Raw genomic sequence first — 17,801 nt, 5'->3', positions numbered from 1 at the left:
GGGTAATCCAGTAGTCATTCCAGTGAGGTTGAGAATGACCTGAGTGTGTAGTTCATCTCTTAGCGCTGGCCTGCTGAGACTAAGCTGTCTGCTGCAACTCTGCAGCTCAAATAAGAGAGAGACTGGTGTCGCTTTATCCACAGGACTATGATGAGTTGATTTCTAAACACTTTAAAAGTTGATCTTATCGTGCTCTTTGGCCTACGCTTTTTCTGGAATCTTTTTTAAATTTGTTTTAAATTTGTTTTAAATTTTTGTCACCACTGTCATCCTTATCATCCCTATTTCAGAGATCTAAAATGTTCCTTTCAATTATTCTGATCTTACTTTCCCACATAAATTAATCTGAAGTAAAGGCACAGTATGAGGAAAATGAGAAAAATCTTCACATTTCAGTTGAAGAAAAAGTGGAGGGTTTAGAACAGAAATCTTCAGATGATGCAAATGAATTGTTACTGTACATCAGTTAATTCCTGTTCATCTAAAGCAGAGAACTACAGTACAGTACAATATAAGATAGCCATGTGGAAACGTTAGCTGTTGCGTTGGCGCTAGCTGGAGAAAATGGACTCGGATTGTCAGGTTTAAAACACTGAGGGAGCATTATGATAGACCCACTAGCACTCTGCTATAAAGGAGACTAATGGAGTTTTATATTATTTTTATAGTATCACTCTAACCAAATGGAAAGGAATTCTCCTGAGAAAAAGTATTAAAGTATTCCTGGCAGATGTTTCCCATGGGAAAAATGAATTGATATTCAGTCCTATATTCTGCAATTGAAGTGCTCTTATCCTGTGGACCATTTAGTTGTGGTAAATGCCAAAATATGCATAAAGTACTATAAGATACTATCGATTTAGAATACTTCAAATGTTATCCGATCCATCACACACTGTATGTGCTTTATCTCTGGTAATTATGTTAGTGTCATTCTTGTAAGGAGTTGCCTAGTCAGGCTAGCCCATGTACACACACACCCATGCATTTCTGATAGGTGTTTGAAAGATCACTCGACACAAAGTGATAGGCCACCTTTTAGCAGACAGTACTATAAGACAATTAGTGATTCTCCCTTTTTAAAGAGGCCTGGTTCATATTCATTAGACACCAAACAGGAGAAAATGGACTGAAACAGGGAGAGACTACTGTCCTTGTCCAATAAGAAACACTCCTTTTCTGGGGGTTTTCTATTTGAAAACGTTGTCCGTTGTGTTCCATAATGCACACGATCCTGGGCCCATATTGACTGGTTGTCCTCCCTGGGCAGATGATCCAGCTCACTGGCCGGTCTATAGCCATAATGAGGCAGATGATTATTAATTATGACGGTAATCATCTGTTGTCCACTGTGTACACATAATTAGGGTGTGAATAGGGTGCTTCATCACCATCACCATGTTGCGTCCCAAATGGCATCCTATTCCCGACATAGTGCACTACTTTAGGGTCCATAGGGCTTTGGTCAAAAGATGTAAGGAATAGGGAGCCATTTGGGACGCATGCCGTCATTTCAGGGGCATTGACTGTTCCGTTCTGTATGTTTCTAGGAAATTGATCAATGTATTGACTTGCATACTCTACAGTCCCTTTTATTATTTTCCACACCTTTGATAAATGTGTACAAAGGCAACAATGTATAGACTACCATACAATTGTAATATAGCAGACACTCTTATCCAGAGTGACTTAGTATTAGTGCATTCATCTTAAGATAGCTAGGTGAGACAACAACACATCACAAGCATATATTTTCCCTCAACAAAGTATTTATCTGGGGGGGGCATATCAAATAGAAAAGTAAAAATAATGATTCATTATTGTGCTCAACAACATGCAATAGTACTTCTTGAGTATACACAAAATGAAGTAAATTAATATATACCTAGCTAGCACATAATGTTCTGAGAACCATATGTTTCTTGGAGCTTGGTGAGATTGTGGTTGTCCTATGGTTATTTTGCATACACCTTCCCACAATTTTGGTGGGAATGGTGCAGGTTAACCAGCTAGCACATAATATTCTGAGAACCATATGTTTCTTAGGTGGGAATTTCAGTACTTCAGCATAAGGTTTTATGCAGGTTTCCTCATGGTTCTATTTAAAGTCATGCTCTCGGAACATTAAGAAAATGTTCCAGAAAAACCACAAGAAAACATTAGTAACGTTCAAAGAACGTTCTAAGAATGTTATTTAAAACTATATACAGTGGGGGGAAAAAGTATTTGATCCCCTGCTGATTTTGTACGTTTGCCCACTTACAAAGAAATGATCAGTCTATCATTTTAATGGTAGGTTTATTTGAACAGTGAGAGACAGAATAACAACAAAAAAATCCAGAAAAACGCATGTCAAAAATGTTATAAAATGATTTGCATTATAATGAGGGAAATAAGTATTTGACCCCTCTGCAAAACATGACTTAGTACTTGGTGGCAAAACCCTTGTTGGCAATCACAGAGGTCAGACGTTTTTGTAGTTGGCCACCAGGTTTGCACACACCTCAGGAGGGATTTTTTCCAAGTCATTAAGGTTTCGAGGCTGACGTTTGGCAACTCGAACCTTCAGCTCCCTCCACAGATTTTCTATGGGATTAAGGTTTGGAGACTGGCTAGGCCACTCCAGGACCTTAATGTGCTTCTTCTTGAGCCACTCCTTTGTTGCCTTGGCCGTGTGTTTTGGGTCATTGTCATGCTGGAATACCCATCCACGACCCATTTTCAATGCCCTGGCTGAGGGAAGGATGTTCTCACCCAAGATTTGATGGCACATGGCCCCGTCCATCGTCCCTTTGATGCGGTGAAGTTGTCCTGTCCCCTTAGCAGAAAAACACCCCTAAAGCATAATGTTTCCACCTCCATGTTTGACGGTGGAGATGGTGTTCTTGGGGTCATAGGCAGCATTCCTCCTCCTCCAAACACGGCGAGTTGAGTTGATGCCAAAGAGCTCTATTTTGGTCTCATCTAACCACAACACTTTCACCAGTTGTCCTCTGAATCATTCAGATGTTCATTGGCAAACTTCAGACGGGCATGTATATGAATTCTTGAGCAGGGGGACCTTGCGGGCGCTGCAGGATTTCAGTCCTTTGCGGCGTAGTGTGTTACCAATTGTTTTCTTGGTGACTATGGTCCCAGCTGCCTTGAGATCATTGACAAGATCCTCCCGTGTAGTTCTAGGCTGATTCCTCACCGTTCTCATGATCATTGCAACCCCACAAGGTGAGATCTTGCATGGAGCCCCAGGCCGAGGGATATTGACAGTTCTTTTGTGGTTCTTCCATTTGCGAATAATTGCACCAAATATTGTCACCTTCTCACCAAGCTGCTTGGCGATGGTCTTGTAGCCCATTCCAGCCTTTTGTAGGTCTGCAATCTTGTCCCTGACATCCTTGGAGAGCTCTTTGGTCTTGGCCATGGTGGAGAGTTTGGAATCTGATTGATTGATTGCTTCTGTGGACAGGTGTCTTTTTTACAGGTAACAAGCTGTGGTTAGGAGCACTCCCTTTAAGAGTGTGCACCTAATCTCAGCTCCTTACCTGTATAAAAGACACCTGGGAGCCAGAAATCTTTCTGATTGAGAGGGGGTCAAATACTTATTTCCCTCATTAAAATGCAAATCAATTTATAACATTTTTGATATGTATTTTTCTAGATATTTTTGTTGTTATTCTGTCTCTCACTGTTCACATAAACCTACCATTAACATTATAGACTGATCCTTTCTTTATCAGTGGGCAAACGTACAAAATCAGCAGGGGATCAAATACTTTTTTCCCCCACTGTACATTCCGTTCTCAGTGCCAACAAAACTCTCTCTGTCCTCTATCTTGTTAAGTGTGTTCAGGTGTGTTAGCCGATCCCACTAATTGACCACACCTGATCTTAATGAGTGCTTGTTTCCTTTGAAATGGGGTCTGTTTGAATAGACTAAAAGGAACAGTTTTGTATGAGTTAAAAAAAACATGGCATGCCAACTCCATTCTGGTGGTGCAGTCGACTAATTCCATGGATAGAGGACAGAAGATAGGTTTGAAAATCACTGACTACGTGCCACAATAAAAAAAGTTATGTTTGCATGATTAATGCCTAAGCAAATTAATTTCCATGTGTCCTATCTGTTCCTCGAGTTCATAACAGTTAACCAAACTAAGCTAGCAGTGTTATTAAAGTCTTATTTGAAACATGTTCTCAGAAAGTTCATTAATTATCTTCAAATAACTTATAATTTCTGTTCTCAGAACATGAATAAAACCTCCTAGAAAAACTTTCAGGGAACCATCGTAAAACATTCTCAGAACCTCTCTGCAACCTAAAAATGTACGTTCTTAGAAAAGGAGTCATTTTTACTTTCGTTCTCAGAACGTTTAAAAAACTTTCCATTTTACCGGTCAGGAAACTTATGGCTTCATTCCCAGAACTAATGGGTAACCAAAAACATACGTTCCCACAACTTCCAATTAACTAAATGGGCTAGCTGGGATAGAAACAGAGTGCACTCTAAATAATTGAACTGTATGATTGAGAAAGGCTACATTGAAGTTCTCCATGGAGAGAAAGACACTTTTGGAGAGTATAAAAGAATGAAGTGTTCTGACTGACTCATCGTAAACAGCAGTAAAGATGGACTGGCCAGAACTTGTAACAGCCTGCAGTTTAATCTCAGCTGCCCTTGAACCAGGCTAGCTGGCTGGCTACTTCCCTAAAATGATATTGGAAAAAATGTAAAGACACAGACACTGTTATTTCTCTCTTTCTCCTTCCCTCGGTCCATCCCTCTCCCTCTCTCTCTTTCTCTGATCCACACACCTGAGTTGCAAGGGGGATGGCTGGTTGATGGGCAGCTCTGTTAAAGGCCTGGTGGTGCTATGACTGATCTGATGTATAGTAGCCTTTTCCTCTGACAGAGTGGGTAATGAGCTTTTCTGGAGCGGCCTGCTGTTTCTCAATGATAAGCCTCAGTTAGCACCACAACCACAACCACCAGCACCAGCACCACTACCACAAAACCACAACCACCAGCACCACAACCACCACAACTACCAGCACCACAACCACCACAACTACCAGCACCACAACCACAACCACCAGCACCACCCTCACCACAACCACCACAGCAACCACCAGCACCATCACCACAAATTCTATCACCACAACTACCAGCACCACCCCTACCACAACACCACCACAACAACAACCACCAGCACAACCACCACCGCAAACACCAGCACCACCAGCACAACTACCAGCACCACCCCTACCACAACACCACCACAACAACAACCACCAGCACAACCACCACCGCAAACACCAGCACCACCACCACAACAACAACCACCAGCACAACCACCAGCACAATCCCCACCGCAACTACCAGCACCACCACCACAACCACCACTGCAACTACCAGCACCAGCACCACAACCACAACCACTAGCACAACCACCACCGCATCTACCAGCACCACCACCACCACAACACCACAACAACAACCACAACACCACCACCACAACCACCACCACCAGCACCACAACCACCACCACAACCACAACACCGGCACCACAACACCAGCACCACAAACACAACCACCACCACAACCACAACACCAGCACCACAACCACCACCACAACCACCACCACCACAACCACAACACCAGCACCACAACCACCACCACAACCACCACAACCACCACCGCACCACCACCACTACTGTGTGTGCTAGCACAGTGCTTAGTTACTCTACTTTTCTAGGTAGTTATACTAGTGTTATCCGTCGACCAATAACAAGGATATTGAACATCTGTGTTTGTGGTCTTACCATTTAGTTAGTTTAGCAGTCGCTGGGTTTCCTAACCTTTCTGATACGTTTTTCATGGGGGCAGCTGGTGTCGGTGGCGACGGCGTGAAGCTGGTTTTTGCCTACGTGTCACACTGGTGTGCAAGTCGACAGGCCACGGAAATTGCTACATTTGTCCTGCCGGCGCATGCTGTCAGACATTATTTTCCGCAAACAATGACATTCCGACCGCTTTTTACTCTGTTAAGGCTGATCTGTCAGTGTGTTTGTTTACATGTATACAGCTAATAGCTTTAGACACACTACCATCAAAAAAGAGACTTGCAATTCTCAAACAACAACATCTCTGATATAACAACTCCAACTCCAAAGTTATCTATAGCATCACCCTTGTCTGGCTGTGTCTCTCATCTATCCTCTTAGTCCTTAGTAGAGTTCCTAGTTCCTGGGCTGACCTCCCCACTGCCCCCCGCTCTCCCAGTAATTAATGACAGATTAAATTAGAGCACTTGAGTACTCCCTCACGCTGCTGCACTGCTCTGGAGGAGTGATGAGTGGGCGCATAGAGATGGGCTGAGATGCTCTGATAAGGCCTTGGATGATTAGAACAGAACACCTCCGTCTTCCATCCCTCCATTCAGTTGGTGGAGAGACAGAGAGAGACTGTGGAGAGATGGAGAGACAGAACACAGGGGGAAAAGGATTACCACTGGATTAGTTTGATTAGTTTAAAGTGACCCCCTGGATTAATGACTGACAGTCAGGACACAAAGTGTGGGGTGTGTGTGTGTGTGTGTGTGTGTGTGTGTGTGTGTGTGTGTGTGTGTGTGTGTGTGTGTGTGTGTGTGTGAGGATGTACGTAGGTGCATGCGTGTTTGTGCATATGTGTTTGCATGTGTGTGTGCAGAGGATGAGTTGCCTGGTCCCAGATTTGTATGTGATTTTGCCAACTACGATAGTCAGACCATTTGGCTACGGTAAACACACATACAGATCTGGGACCAGGCAAAAAGCATGAGGAGCTCAAGGCGTCCTGCAAGCGGGACACCTGTCGACAACTTCTGGTGAAATTGCAGGGCGCGCAATTCAAATAAATAATCGTAAAAATTATGGATATTAAACATCTAGGTAAATACAAGTGTCTTATATCGGTTAAAAGCTTAAATTCTTGTTAATCTAACTGCATTGTCCGATTTTCAATAGGCTTTACAGCGAAAGCATGCCATGCGATTGTTTAAGGACGGCACCCCACAAATAGCGATTAAATATTCACTTACTTTTTGAAAATCTTCCTCTGATTTGCAATCCCAAGGGTCCCAGCTACAACATGCATGGCCATTTTTGTAGGCGGCTTCTCTTTTTGATGGAGATGCGTCCCACCTAGTCAACAGCCAGTGGAATAGCGTGGCGCGAAATACAAATACATAAAAAATGCTATAACTTCAATTTCTCAAACATATGACTATTTTACACCATTTTAAAGACAAGACTCTCGTTAATCTAAAAACACATTGTCCCATTTCAAAAAGGCTTTACAGCGAAAGCAAAACATTAGATTATGTCAGGAGAGTACCCTGCCAAAAATAATCACACAGCCATTTTCAAAGCATGCATATATGAAACAAAAAACAAAACCACAGCTAAATGCAGCACTAACCTTTGATGATCTTCATCAGATGACACTCCTAGGTCATTATGTTATACAATACATGCATGTTTTGTTCAATCAAGTTCATATTTATATCAAAAAACTGCTTTTTACATTAGCATGTGATGTTCAGAACTAGCATACCCACCGCAAACTTCCAGTGAATTTACTAAATTACTCACGATTAACGTTCACAAAATACATAACAATTATTTTAAGAATTATAGATAAAGAACTCCTTTATGCAATCGCGGTGTCAGATTTTAAAATAGCTTTTCGGCGAAAGCACATTTTGCAATATTCTGAGTACATAGCTCGGCCATCACGGCTAGCTAATTTGACACACACCAAGTTTGGGACAACCTAAACTTAGAATTACTATTAGAAAAATTGGATTACCTTTGCTGTTCTTCGTCAGAATGCACTCCCAGGACTTCTACTTCAACAACAAATGTTGTTTTGGTTCCAAATAATCCATAGTTATGTCCAAATACCGCCGTTTTTTTTGTGCGTTCAGGTCACTATCCGAAGGATAGAAAAATTCAAAATATTCCATTACCGTACTTAGAAGCATGTCAAATGCGGTTTAAAATCAATTTTTATGGTACTTTTCTCGTAAAATAGCGATAATATTCCAACCGGGCAACATTATATTCATTCAGAGAGAGAAAGAAAAACATGGAGAAGTCTCGTGACCACACATCTCAGTCTCACTGTCCCCAGGCTGACCACTTACAAACTCTGCTGATGTACTTTGCCCAGAGACAGCAGACACCCCATTACACTTTCTGGCAGCTTTAGAGAGCCAATGGAAGCCTTAGAAAGTGTCACGTTACAGCACAGATGCTGTATTTTTGATAGAGATGCAACAGAAGGACAACAAATTGTCAGACAGGGCACTTCCTGTATGGAATCTTCTCAGGTTTTGGCCTGCCATATGAGTTCTGTTATACTCACAGACACCATTCAAACAGTTTTAGAAACTTTAGAGTGTTTTCTATCCAAATCTACTAAGTATATGCATATTCTAGTTCCTGGGCAGGAGTAGTAACCAGATTAAATCGGGTATGTTTTTATCCGGCCGTGACAATACTGCCCCCTATACCACAACAGGTTTACATTTACATTTTAGTAATTTAGCAGACACTCTTATCCAGAGCAACTCACAGTAGTGAATGCATACATTTCCTACATTTTTTTTTTTTCTGTGCTGGCCCCCCGTGGGAATCGAACCCACAACCCTCGCATTGCAAACACCATGCTCTACCAACTGAGCTACAGGGAAGGCTAAGGTTAAGCATTGTCCTGGACCAAAAAGAAAGCTCAATGGAGAATCTCCATCAAAAAATGCTTTTAGGTCCAAGAAATATAGCGGTTGTTTCCGGGACACAGTGGCATCCACTCGGGAGTAAATCATGACCAATAGTAGCTATACTCCTGGACCAAAAAAAGAAAAACAAAATGTTTGAAATGTTTGAAATGTATGCATTCACTACTCTGGATAAGAGCGCCTGCTAAATGACTAAAATGTAAATGTAAAATGTTAAATGGATTAAGTTTGGAACCACCAAGAATCTTCCTCGAGCTGGCACCCTGCCAAACTGAGAAATCGGGGGAGAAGGACCTTGGTCAGGAGGTGACCAAGAACCCAATGGTCACTCTGACAGAGCTCCAGAGTTCCTCTGTGGAGATGGGAGAACCTTCCAGAAGGACAACCGTCACTGCAGCACTCCACCAATCAGGCCAGACGGAAGCTACTCCTCAGTGATAGGCACATGACAGCCCGCTTTGAGTTTGCCAAAAGGCACCTAAAGGACTCTCAGACCATGAGAGACAAGATTCTCTGGTCTGATGAAACCAAGATTGAACTCTTTGGCCTGAATGCCAAGCGTCACGTCTGGAGGAAACCTGGCACCATTCCTACGGTGAAGCATGGTGGTGGCAGCATCATGCTGATGGGGATGTTTTTCAGTGGCAGGGACTGGGAGACTTGTCAGCATCAATGGAAAGATGAACAGAGCAAAGTACAGAGAGATCCTTGATGAAAACCTGCTCCACAGAGCTCAGGACCTCAGACTGGGGTGAAGGTTCCCTTCCAACAGGACAATGACTTTAAGCACATCAGCAAAGAGAACGCAAGAGTGGCTTCAGGACAAGTCTCTGAATGTCCTTGAGTGGCCCAGTTACTTGTTTCATTATAAAATATGAAAGAGGAGAAATTAATCGGTGTAATTGTGTTGTTAACAAACTCTTTTCTCTTGTTTGTCTTCCCTAGGTCCAGGAGTGGCTCTGTCTCAACTGCCAGATGCAGAGGGCCTTGGGCATTGACATGACCACCCCACGCTCCAAGAGCCAGCAGCAGATCCACTCTCCATCCCACCAAGCCAAACCCATAGTCCAGCCACCACCTGTTCAGCCAGCTCAGCCAGCAGCCCAGCCAAAACCCCAGCCTCAGCCCCAGGCCCAGCCCCCACCACAGTCAAAACCCCACTCCCAGCCCCAGCACCAACTCTACGGTCAATCCCAGCCCTATGGTCAATCCCAGCCCCAGGCCCAGCCCTATGGTCAATCCCAGTCCCAGCCCTATAGCCAATCCCAATCCCAGGCCCAGCTCTATGGTCAGTCCCAGCCCCAGTCCTTTGGCAAAACTCAGCCCCAGCCCTGTGGTCAATCCCAGCCTCAGCATCAGCCCTACAACCAAACTCAGCCCCAGCCACATGGTCAATCCCAGACCTATGGCCATTCCCAGCCCCAGCAACAGCCCTATGGTCAATCCCAGCCCAAACAACAGCCCTACAGCCAAACTCAGCCTCAGCCATATGGTCAATCCCAGCCCTATGGTGAATCCCAGCCTCAGCAACAGCCCTACGGCCAAAGCCAACCTCAGCCCCAGCCATATGGTCAATCCCAGCCCTATGGTCAATCCCAGCCCCAGCACCAGCCTCAGTCCAAACCCCAAGCTCAGCATCAGCCACAGCCCTCCCCTGGCCTACAGAGACACCCTATACCCGGCTCTGCCTCCCTGCCCGGGTCAACGACAAGCTCCCCCCAGCACATCCCATATGGCCAGAGAGGGCCTGGAGGTCCCGGCCAGCCCCGGATCCCCCATCCTGGGGCAGTCCCCCTGGTGGGCATGGCCAAGGCTCCCTCCCAGCCAGACCTGGGCCGAGGCTCCCCGCTGCACCAGGGCGGCCGCCAGGCTGCCAGCGCCGGCTCGTCGCCTTCCCATCGGCCCGCCGCTCCCCAGGGGCAACCGCCCCAGGATGGCCTGACCAAACTGTTTGGCTTTGGTGCATCGCTCCTCAACCAGGCAGCCAGCACCCTGGCCTCTGTGGACCCCCTCTCAGGGACGCCATCCACCCAGCCCTCCCCTGCCAGGGGTGGGCCTTCCAACAAACAACAAGGACCTCCTGGTGCCAAACCATTCCAGACGGGTGGCCCCCATGCACCACAGATGGGTGGCCCTCATGCTCCCCAGATGGGTGGCCCGCAAGCACCCCAGATGGGTGGCCCTCATGCACCCCCGATGGGTGGCCCGCAAGCACCCCAGATGGGTGGCCCGCAAGCACCCCAAATGGGTGGCCCTCATGTACCGCAAATGGGTGGACCCCACACACCAACTCAGATTGGTGGCCCGTATGCTCCACAAATGGGTGGCCCACATACATCAACTCAGAAAGCACCCCAACAGCAGCAATCACCTGTGCATCATCAGAAAGGACCACAGCAACAACAGCAACAGCAGCAGCAGCAGCCGGCCAGACAGGAGCCTGTTCCCAAGCCGGTGGAGCCCGAGACGCCCAAAGTCAACTGCCCCTTGTGTAAGACGGAGCTCAACATCGGCAGCACCACTGAGCCGCCTAGCTACAACTCCTGCACCCAGTGCCACACTCAGGTCTGCAACCTATGTGGATTCAACCCCGCGCCTCACCTGGAGGTAAGCAAGACTTTCCTTTTTCACATACAGTTCATCTCTCTTTCTATATGTTTCTATCTCCCTCTCCCTTTTTTTCTCTCTCTCCCTACCTCTCACTCTTTATCCCTCTCTCTCTCTCTCTCTCTCTCTCTCTATCCCTCTTATTGTCCTTGATCCTTCACTGAGGCCTGTGCTCCTGTTTGTCATTACGTTGTGAGTAATGCAGCTCGCTCAATTCTTTACAGTAATCACACCTAAAAGTGTCTTAGCATGCCACCATGTCTGCCTCGCAACAATTCAGAACTTATTATTTCGCCTTCCCAATCGATAGAGGCAGTTCTTCCATTTTGGCGAGTGGTTCTTTCAGAATACCTGGTCAAAAGGGGAGCGTGGGGAACACAAAACATCTGAATTTTGTATTCAATAGAATTGTTCCGTTTACTGATAATAAAACTCTCCAAAGCAGGCCCTTTTTCCCTCTCACACCTTTTTCTATATGTAAGCACAAAGACCTTGAGAACACTGCATGCTCATACTACAGATTTAACGGTGGAGTGAAGGGCTGGAGCAAGGGATGAAAGTAGATGGACGGACACAGTAGAGGAAGCTGTTGAATGTCTTAGTAAAACCATCCACATGTTCAGTCTCTAGGACTTGTGTGGTTGTACTGTACCTGCCTGGTAGGCGGCTTCTCTTTTTGACGATGATTTTCGGGAGTAAATCATGGCCAATAGTAGCTATACTCCTGGACCTAAAAGCATTTTTTGATGGAGATTCTCCATTGAGCTTTCTTTTTGGTCCAGGACAATGCTTAATCTGTGTCCCGGAAACAACCTCTATATTCTATATTACTCGTTTATTTGGTAGGCAATACAGAGGTGAAATCTCTCCTCATCGTCCTAAATACTTTAGTAAATCGTCCATAAACGGATGTTAGATGAGATGTTGACCAAATTGGTGAGGATAAGAACTAGGATTCGTTTATATTATATTCTCTCCCTCTGCAGAGATCCAGGTCAGAAATCCTCCTTAATGGACGTTGAGGAGGCTGGGAAAAACGTTGAGTAAATCAACATTGTGCATATTTGTAGGTTGCCAATTAAAGGCTCGGAGATGGGAGATGTATTTCCCACTATAATTCAGCCCTTATGATTCAAGGAGGCTCAGACTTTCATCTGTGAGTGTGACCAGAATGTAAAGTGGTGCTGTTGCAGTGTACCAATCAGTGGGTGTTTTTAATCCTCCACGCTGACACTGGACTCACAGCCTAGCAGGAGCAACATAGAAGAAACCATAAAGTGGCATTTATGTCCCTGGGTTTGAATTCAGTCAAACCTACTGGCCGTGTTTTGGTGATGGATAGCTTTGTGAAATATGAGGGCCAGGGACGGCTTGTGAGATATCATTAGCTACCGCTATTCTCAGGTTGCCTCTCTGAAACGTGATCATATTCACCTAATATTGGCCTTTGTGATTTCGTACATCTATATAAAATTATTTAGCACAATTGCATCCTAAATATTACCTTGAAATAACTTCATTATTTACATTATTCAGATTATTTCATGAAATCAATGCTCCTTTTGATCCAACAGTAAGTGTTGCAGATCATAGAGTTAGCATGGTGCTAGCCAAGGGTCTGTGGGGAATGTGGGTCAATGCCAGAGCCAGTATTGTATTGTATGTTCATCCCTCCAGTCAGAACTACAGATAATGGCCGGGCTATAAATAGATTCCAGAGTACAGCCTTGGTGACTGCGTGGGGGACCAAGATGCATTGAATCAAGTAATATACACCAAGAGGAATCCCAGCCCATTCAAACTGTTAGAGGCGCACAGAAAGAAAGGGGCAGAGGCTGTTTGCTGAATGTCGGCTCAATTTATGCTTCAAACAAAGGAGGGCAGGAAGCTTTCAAGAGTAACGGGCCACTGCAGAACCTTCAGTAGGCTGGCTGTCAGTAGAAGAGAGGCCTGTCATGGCCTGCGGGCTCCGCAGCACGCCTGAAAAGGATGGAGAGCCAGGCTGTGGAGGAGACTCTGAAAAGAGCACGCTATAGCTGGGTCACGTGGCGGGGCGAGTCCAGAGGGAGAGCTGCTGGGGGACCACAACAACAAGGGGGAGGGAGAGAGGGTAGAGGAAGGGATGAGATGTGAAAAGATGCGAGAGAGAGAGCGAGAGAGAGAGCGAGAGAGAGAGAGCGCGAGAGAGAGAGCGAGAGAGAGAGAGAGAGAGAGAGTGAGCAAGAGAGAGAGAGAGAGCAAGAGAGAGAGAGAGAGAGAGAGAGAGAGAGAGTGAGAGAGAGAGAGAGAGAGAGAGAGAGAGAGAGAGAGAGAGTGAGCAAGAGAGAGAGAGAGAGAGAGAGAGAATACGTATGACGTCCAAAGCAGTGTCTCAGGATAAACTAAAGAATGGGAGGCTGGGGGGAACAAAACAAAACCTGTTGACTTTTCCCTGCTGGGTTGGGTTCTCCTACTCAGCTAGCTAGATCTTGGGAGGGCTGTGGAGGGTAGCAGACCAAATGTTTTTTGCATTTCCTCTAGTCTGTCCGGAGTACCAGATCGGCAGTTTTCATCATTGTGACTACTCCATTGGTTCCATTGTGCCAGGACAGCTCAATCAAGCTCAGATAAACTATTTCAAATAGTGTTTGAATCCAGGTCTGGAGGGTAGTGAGGGTACAGTACTCTGTGCTCCTCTACATATTTAATCTCTCACTATTTATAAAGCACATCCTCTGAATTATTAATTAAGCACTCTTCTTCTCTCTCTGCCCCTTCTTTTTTCAGTTCCCTCAAATGCATGTCACTAAACAAAATGTGTTCCCTACCGACATGCACTTTATCTCAACCAATGGCCAAAGTCCTGGCATCCTCCTACATTTCATCCTGAATCCTCCCATTCCAGGCTTAATAATGATATACAGATGAGAGCAGTGGGTTGTGGGCTGCTCAATGCTAGGTAGCGTTTCAGTGCTGAAAATACTCTGTGGACAGAGAGAGAGAAAAGTAGACATAGATGGAGAGAGAGATACAGAGAGAGAATACTAGGATTAGCTACAGGGTGTTCACATGGTCTTCACTCCATGTCTTTCCAGATTGATTTAATACATGGGGAGATTGTGAAATCCTTTGCTCATTCACTTGGGAAATGTGTCTTATGCTGTGTTGTTATGAACTGACAGAAGTAGATCGCAATGTAACAAATGTTTCTAAACGTTCACCATGTGGGATTTCTCTCACTGTGGAGCTTTTCATCGTTTCCCTTTCCTCACCAACATCTTCTCTTTTCTCCTGTACCCTCTTATGAGATTGAAAAAAACCTCCCCTCTCCTGCTCTCTCTGCGCCCCTGACAGAGCAGGATTCATTGTAAATTAATTCAGATGGGAACCTTTCTCTACCACAAAGTGGCCTAAGAGGCAGTGGGGCTCAGTGTGGCTCAGTGTGGCTCAGTGTGGCTCAGTGGGGCTGAGTGGGGCTCAGTGTGGCTCAGTGGGGCTCAGTGTGGCTCAGTGGGGCTCAGTGGGGCTCAGTGTGGCTCAGTGTGGCTCAGTGTAGCTCAGTGTGGCTCAGTGTGGCTCAGTGGGGCTCAGTGGGGCTCAGTGTGGCTCAGTGTGGCTCAGCGTGGCTCAGCGTGGCTCAGCGTGGCTCAGCGTGGCTCAGCGGGGCTCAGCGGGGCTCAGCGTGGCTCAGCGGGGCTCAGCGGGGCTCAGCGGGGCTCAGCGGCGTTCAGCGTGGCTCAGCGGGGCTCAGCGTGGCTCAGCGGGGCTCAGTGTAGCTCAGTGTGGCTCAGTGTGGCTCAGTGTGGCTCAGTGGAGCTCAGTGGGGCTCAGTGGGGCTCAGTGGGGCTCAGTGTGGCTCAGTGGGGCTCAGTGTGGCTCAGTGGGGCTCAGTGTGGCTCAGTGGGGCTCAGTGGGGCTCAGTGGGGCTCAGTGGGGCTCAGTGTGGCTCAGTGTGGCTCAGTGGGGCTCAGTGTGGCTCAGTGGGGCTCAGTGTGGCTCAGTGTGGCTCAGTGTGGCTCAGCGTGGCTCAGCGTGGCTCAGCGGGGCTCAGCGGGGCTCAGCGGAGCTGAGTGGGGCTCAGTGTGGCTCAGTGGAGCACAGTGGAGCTGAGTGTAGTTCAGTGGAGCTCAGTGGAGACGTGGTTGATCCAGCACCCAGCCTTCTCCCATGCAGCCTGTAATGAAACATGAAAGGGAATGAAAGAAAATAACACAGAGGACAGGGAGGATGGGACAGTGGCATCTCAGCCAGCGCTGGTCATCCAGAGGGACTAGAATGATGACACACTGTGTTTCACACACACTTTTGCAGGCAGCATAAAAGCAGGCCTGCATACGCACATGCATGCATACAGTACAAGTGCACACTTATGCGCACACACACAGAGAAACACACACACCAACTGACTCATCAGACCTTGTAGCATACTGCCCTCTCGTTATCAAATATGTCTGAGTCGCTCCCAATGCAACCCTTCACTTCATGCTGAAATGAGAAACATCACATTACACTGTCATTTTCATCAACTCTCAGGCAACAATAAACCTTTTAGTGCAGCACAGATATGTGAAATGCATATTTTTTTAAAGGTGTTTTATTTGTGACCGACCAGCTAGATTCGGTCTTATGTAGCAACATTTGAAATTGTGTTTTTTACATTGAATAAAAGTAGACACTTAGAGATAGAAATGTGTATATCATACACTACAGTTGAGGAAAAATGGGAAAGTAATTCTGCTTTGGAAGTTGATAAACTTGTAACCTCACTTTTGAGAAAATTGCCCTTGAATGTTTTGGTACATCTACTGGAGAGCTCCTCTTTGTCTATACCCATTCAACATCATTAACACCCCCTTAAGCCTTAGCCACACCCATCTCTTTTTTTTATATTTTATTTTTTAATTCTCCCCAATTGGTAGTTACAGTCTAGTCCCATCGCTGCAACTCCCATACGGACTCGGGAGAGGCGAAGGTCGAGAGCCATGCGTCCTCCGAAACACGACCCTGCCAAGCTGCACTGCTTCTTGACAAACTGCTCGCTTAACCCAGAAGCCAGCTGCACCAATGTGTCGGAGGAAACACCGTACAACTGGCAACCATGTCAACATGCATGGGCCTGGCCCGCCACAGGAGTCGCTAGAGCGCGATGTGACAAGGACATCCCCGGACGACGCTGTGTGCCGCCTCATGGGTCTCCCTGTTGCAGCAGGCTGCGACATAGCCTGGGATCGAATCCGGATCTGGAGTGCAGTGCCTTAGACCACTGTGCCACTCAGGAGGCCCCCCATCCATTTCTTTAAGGATTCACATGAGGCCATGTACTAAACAACCAAAGATTTCAAGACTAAAGGCTGGTTTATACCAGGGCTGTGTTTGTGCATTTAATCTGGAGTGCCAGAGTGTGCTCTGGGCATTCGTAAACTCAGAGCGTTGTCAGATTGTCCGTTTGTAAATTCAGAGTGTTTCGCTCTCGGAGTGTTCAGAGCGCACAGTGGACGCTCTGGCCAAGGAGTAGGGTTGATCCGAGCGTTCTGACCTAACAACCGCAGTCAACCTATAAAATCTATAATCATATAGTCATCTATAAAATAGCCTCCAACACTCTACTCAACAAACTGGATGCAGTCTATCACAGTGCCATCCGTTTTGTCACCAAAGCCCCATACACTACCCACCATTGCGACCTGTACGCTCTCGTTGGTTGGCCCTCGCTTCATACTCGTCACCAAATCCACTGGCTACAGGTTATCTACAAGTCTCTGCTAGGTAAAGCCCCGCCTTATCTCAGCTCACTGGTCACCATAGCAGCACCCACTCGTAGCATGCGCTCCAGCAGGTATATCTCACTGGTCACCCCCAAAGCCAATTCCTCCTTTGGCCGCCTTTCCTTCCAGTTCTCTGCTGCCAATGACTGGAACGAACTGCAAAAATCTCTGAAGCTGGAGACTCATCTCTCCCTCCCTAGCTTTAAGCACCAGCTGTCAGAGGAGCTCACAGATCACTGCACCTGTACATAGCCCATCTGTAAACAACCCATCTATCTACCTACCTCATCCCCATACTGTATTTATTTATTTATCTTGCTCCTTTGCACCCCAGTATCTCTACTTGCACATTCATCTTCTGCACATCTACCATTCCAGTGTTTAATTGCTATATTGTAATTACTTTGCCACCATGGCCTATTTATTGCCTTAACTTGCCTCATTTGCACTCACTGTATATAGACTTTTGTTTTCTTTTGTTCTACTGTATTATTGACTGTATGTTTTGTTTATTCCATGTGTAACTCTGTGTTGTTGTATGTGTCAAATTGCTATGCTTTATCTTGGCCAGGTCGCAGTTGCAAATGAGAACTTGTTCTCAACTAGCCTACCTGGTTAAATAAAGGTGAAATAAAAAAATATATATATTTTTAAAAACACCCAAGCTAACTGGCTA

General features: G+C 46.0%; 1 protein-coding gene across 1 annotated transcript in view; it reads left to right on the top strand.

Annotated features, from left to right (window-relative positions):
• LOC115168882 (protein bassoon) overlaps positions 1-17,801 on the top strand; it is a 170,208-nt gene that overhangs the window by 59,682 nt on the left and 92,725 nt on the right. Inside the window, exon 3 of the mRNA XM_029724407.1 lies at positions 9,720-11,381. Within this exon, the coding sequence (XP_029580267.1) occupies positions 9,720-11,381 (1,662 nt within the window). The remainder of the gene's footprint in view (positions 1-9,719; positions 11,382-17,801) is intronic.

Source organism: Salmo trutta, chromosome 30 (genome assembly GCF_901001165.1).
Source record: "Salmo trutta chromosome 30, fSalTru1.1, whole genome shotgun sequence".
NCBI lineage: Eukaryota > Metazoa > Chordata > Actinopteri > Salmoniformes > Salmonidae > Salmo > Salmo trutta.
This window is presented reverse-complemented; position numbering and strand designations above follow the sequence as displayed.